This window comes from Microtus ochrogaster, unplaced genomic scaffold (assembly GCF_000317375.1).
Source record: "Microtus ochrogaster isolate Prairie Vole_2 unplaced genomic scaffold, MicOch1.0 UNK46, whole genome shotgun sequence".
Classification (NCBI taxonomy): domain Eukaryota; kingdom Metazoa; phylum Chordata; class Mammalia; order Rodentia; family Cricetidae; genus Microtus; species Microtus ochrogaster.
In genome coordinates this window covers 1390310-1394107 of record NW_004949144.1, presented here as the reverse complement: position 1 = coordinate 1394107, position 3798 = coordinate 1390310, and the positions used below count along the sequence as shown (strand labels likewise).

The 3798-nt window shown below is 43.9% G+C and overlaps 1 protein-coding gene across 3 annotated transcripts in view; it reads right to left on the bottom strand.

Annotated features, from left to right (window-relative positions):
• The window catches only part of Magohb (mago homolog B, exon junction complex subunit), an 8289-nt gene extending 5061 nt beyond the window's left edge, over positions 1 to 3228 (bottom strand). The window contains exons 1-2 of one of the 3 annotated variants that reach the window (XM_026777092.1): positions 2947 to 3015; positions 2253 to 2324 (exon numbers count right to left, since the gene is read on the bottom strand). Coding sequence is in view for 1 of the 3 variants with exons in the window: in XM_005369204.2 (XP_005369261.1) it covers positions 2947 to 3040 (94 nt within the window). In the remaining 2 variants the exon portion in view is untranslated. Of the gene's footprint in view, positions 1 to 2252; positions 2325 to 2946 lie in introns of all 3 variants that reach the window. The other 2 variants (XM_026777093.1, XM_005369204.2) reach the window with 2 other exon arrangements.
• Between the last annotated feature and the right edge of the window lie 570 nt (positions 3229 to 3798).

Here is a 3798-nt window from a genome sequence, read left to right as displayed (position 1 = left end):
CTCTCTCTCTCTCTCTCTCTCCCTCTCTCTCTCTCTGACACAAGATCTCACTGTGTAGCCAGGTTGGTGGCCTTGCACACAAAGTGATCTAGTAACCTGCCTGTGTCCTAAGTGCTGGGATTAACATTGCACACAACAAACAGGTAGGTATATGTTCTTAATCTAGCCCCTGAACTAAATGTGAACTTCAAGTGTCATGTGCTGGTGCTAAATGCAGTCTTCACAGCATTTCCTCTGATCTCTTTAAGGAATTCTAGCAGCAGGTTTCACTTTCTCACCTACTCACAGGAGATAAAAATCAAGAGAAGCAACTCGCTCAGGGCCACACAGGTCTCAAGCGGTATCCTTTGCATAAACCTTTTCTCTATTATTCCAAAATGTTCTCTTAATGGTTTTCCTTCAAATTAGTGTATATACTTAAGATAATGAAATTCTTAAAAAATTCTAATTAGGAAGTGCACAAAGTGTGTAAACTCTCAGTTTGTCGGAGGACTATTTCAATCCATCTGTCATGACCTCTGAAGCCCAAATGTGTGCTTCCCTGTATGGCTCGTCAGCCATGTGCTCAGATACAGCTATGGTGTCCTCATCTGCTAAAATGATAGGTTACTAGATTGGGTGTACCCACCAGAAATTGTAAATTCTGTGAGTCATCATTTCTCCTGTAAGTAGAATGATTTGGTGGCAAAGGTGCATGAGAATACAAACATAAATTTTCTCAATAGTGTTGCTCTTAATTTATGTAACTCAAGGTGATAAGGATAAGCTGTACGACATTCATGGGCAAGGAAACTGAGAATAGAATTACAAAAGAAATAAAAAAAATCAAATCAAGTAAAAAATACAAAACCAAAAACCACCGCAACAACCACATGAAACAAAGTAAGTTTGCTCCAAACAACATTTGGAAAACAAGGATAAAGTTGCCTAGAAACGTAATGTCCAAAACACGCATGCAACCCTTACTTAAAGTCTATACAGTCATATACTTAGTTAAATATCTGTGTCTCAAGTTCCACCTTTAGCTTTGGTTTTAGTGGTTTTGTTTTGTTTTGGCTTGGTTTACTTTTTTTGGGGGGGGGAGGGGGAAGGTGTTTTGTTTTGTTTTTAGACACAGGGTTTCTCTGTGTAGCCCTGGCTGTACTGGAACTCACTATGTAGATCAGGATGGCCTGCAACTCATAGAGCTCTACCTGCTTCTGCCTCTCAAGTACTGGGATTAAAAGTATAAGGCACCACCACACCTGGCTTAGGGGAAGTTTTTTTTTTTCTTTGTTTAAGGTCTGATCATATACTTATTACTCTTAAAGACTTACTCTTTCCTAGACTTAGACTTAAAAGTAGAAGCTCTCAGCAAGGCCAGTCTACATCTCTTGGAAATCTATTCCTGGTGGTCTTTGTTTCATTTGTTTTGTTTTGGCTTCCTTCATTGTCTCGGACAAAAGTTTAGCATATTCTGCAGCCTCTTATTTTTCTTAGTGTTGTTTCTCCAGAGTAATAAGTCAAAGTTGGGAATCTTAGGTGCTTTGGTCTGAGACTTCTTCTCTGTTTATGAGCTTTCTGACAACATACTGGTAGAAATCTTCTTTGGAGAGTGTGAAAAGCTTTAGGATTCTGCGGGCTGTTAGTCCAGGACCAATCTTGTTTTTAAAAAACAATAACCAATTTGCAGACACTCAGATTGGCATCTACAATGTATCTAGAACAGACGTATGCTTCCTCTCTTCAGTTCTCCTTGTTCTATAGCAAGTACACTCCTTATTCAACAGCAGGTGCACTCTGAAGTGGGTCAAAAAGCCTTGGTTTCATGGGAAAACTGTTAGGAATATTTTCCTAAGGCGAGCTCTCTGCCGACGCAAAATCCCAATCAAGCCAAATCAAAACAAGCCAAATTAAGCAATATCCAGGTTTAATGTGAGTTATGCACTCTCGGGTCGCCCCGAGGGGCCCACAAAGCGACCACCCCCTGGGAGAAAGGAAGAGACCACCTGTTCCTCTTTTGGGAGGTCATTTAAATACTCTGTGGGAGTGGCCTGTTGGGATTTGGAGTCCAGACCTATGTAACTCTCAGGCCTGGGGGCTGGGATAGATGCGAGGGGCTGGGGCCTATGCTCCCAACTTAACAAAAACCTTATTTGTCGTCCCCATCAATGATTGGAACCATACAACCCCTCCACTCTTCACCCAGAGCACCAGCAGCTCCTTCTGTGGCCTTTGCTTCTCTTAGAAAGTCCAGCGCATGTGTTCATTACCCACTTCAATGTGTTCTGACAGCCAGTGGCTGGTTAGGAGATATTCAGCTTCTTCTTAACAGGGCTGACCACCTAGGAGGTAATATGAAAAGGGATTCCAGCTTTCGATGACCTCTGGCCATCATCCATCCATGTATATTGACATGGACAGTGAAGAATTACATTTCAATACCTAACACCCATCACAGTCCTGTTTAGACGGGGGTTCCTCCCCTACAAAGCAGCCTTAACACATAGAGTATAGAGTGAGTCGGTCAAAGGGTCACCAAAGATTTCAGGCACCTGCTCAAATATCACTTGGTAATTCTGTAAACACTGCCAAGGCAAAGACTTTCCATTCCAGGTTTCTCCGATTCCTCTACGTCCAACTTTTCTGATGGTAGCAGGATACACCCTTTTGGGTAACTTTACAGCAATTTTTCTCTCACAAAAGCACGCAAGCTCTTCCTAAATTGGAAGGAATCCCTTCAAGCCCTCCTGGGAGGCTGGGGCGTGGTGACACCCCTGTCACTCCAGCATCCAGGAAGCTGAAGCAAGAGGATCGTGAGTTCGAGGTCAGCCTGGACTAAACAACAAGACCGCGACTCAAAACTAAACAAGCAAATTGAAATAAACAAGAAAAGAGAAAGGAAAATAAATTAGAAATCCATCCCCTGGGCGGCTGGCCCTCCCTAGCGGCCCCGCCCCCGCTCACCGTCCGGCCGAAACTCGAACTCCAGAAACTCGTGCCCAAACTTGCCCTTGTGCCCAACGTAGTAACGCAGGTAGAAATCACTACCCATAGACATTTTCGCCCTCGGTAAAGCCCACTGCACGGCCGGGAAAGAGCAGCCGGCGCGGAGCAGTGACGTCAGCGGCGCGGACGAAGAGCGTCAGGCGGGGGCGCTTTCGCGGTGGAGGAGGTCTACCGGAAAGCTGCCGGTCGGAAGGAGACTTTGAGGACTAGAGGTTCGCGCAGGAGCGGCTTCCTAAGATCCCAAGAACAATGTTTCGTTTTTGTCAAGGATTTTTATATGCTTTGCTTTTTACTTTCAATTCTTTGACGATTTCTTACACGTATAAGGTGGATTTTTCCACCTCCTTAGCCTCTCTCATCCCTTGTGCTGAACCGGTCTTTCCATCACGTCCTCCTTACGTGCATCTGGGTTGGGGAAGGACTCGCCGAGTTTAATAAGGTTTGCCTGCGTGAGCACGGTGGCGGATAAAGCCCCGGATGTCATTATGGAATTCTTGTTTTGATTTAGCCTCCTACTCTACCTCTCCCCCATCTACTGGCTCCAGTCCCTCTGCCGACAGTATTCTGTCCGCTTTCTTGTTAAATGTTTTCCGTTATCCTGAGTCCTCCATTTCTTTAACCAACCTCCAGTCTCCTTTCTTCTTGTTTAATAAGCTATTCTCACTAACATTTGACCACACACATAGGCAAGCTAGGATCCACATACATGAGTGAATGAGTTATTTGTCTTAGTACTTTATGGTTATCCCTCACTTACTATAATAATTTTTAGATTCACCCCTTTTCCTGAAAATTAATTTTATCTTGATA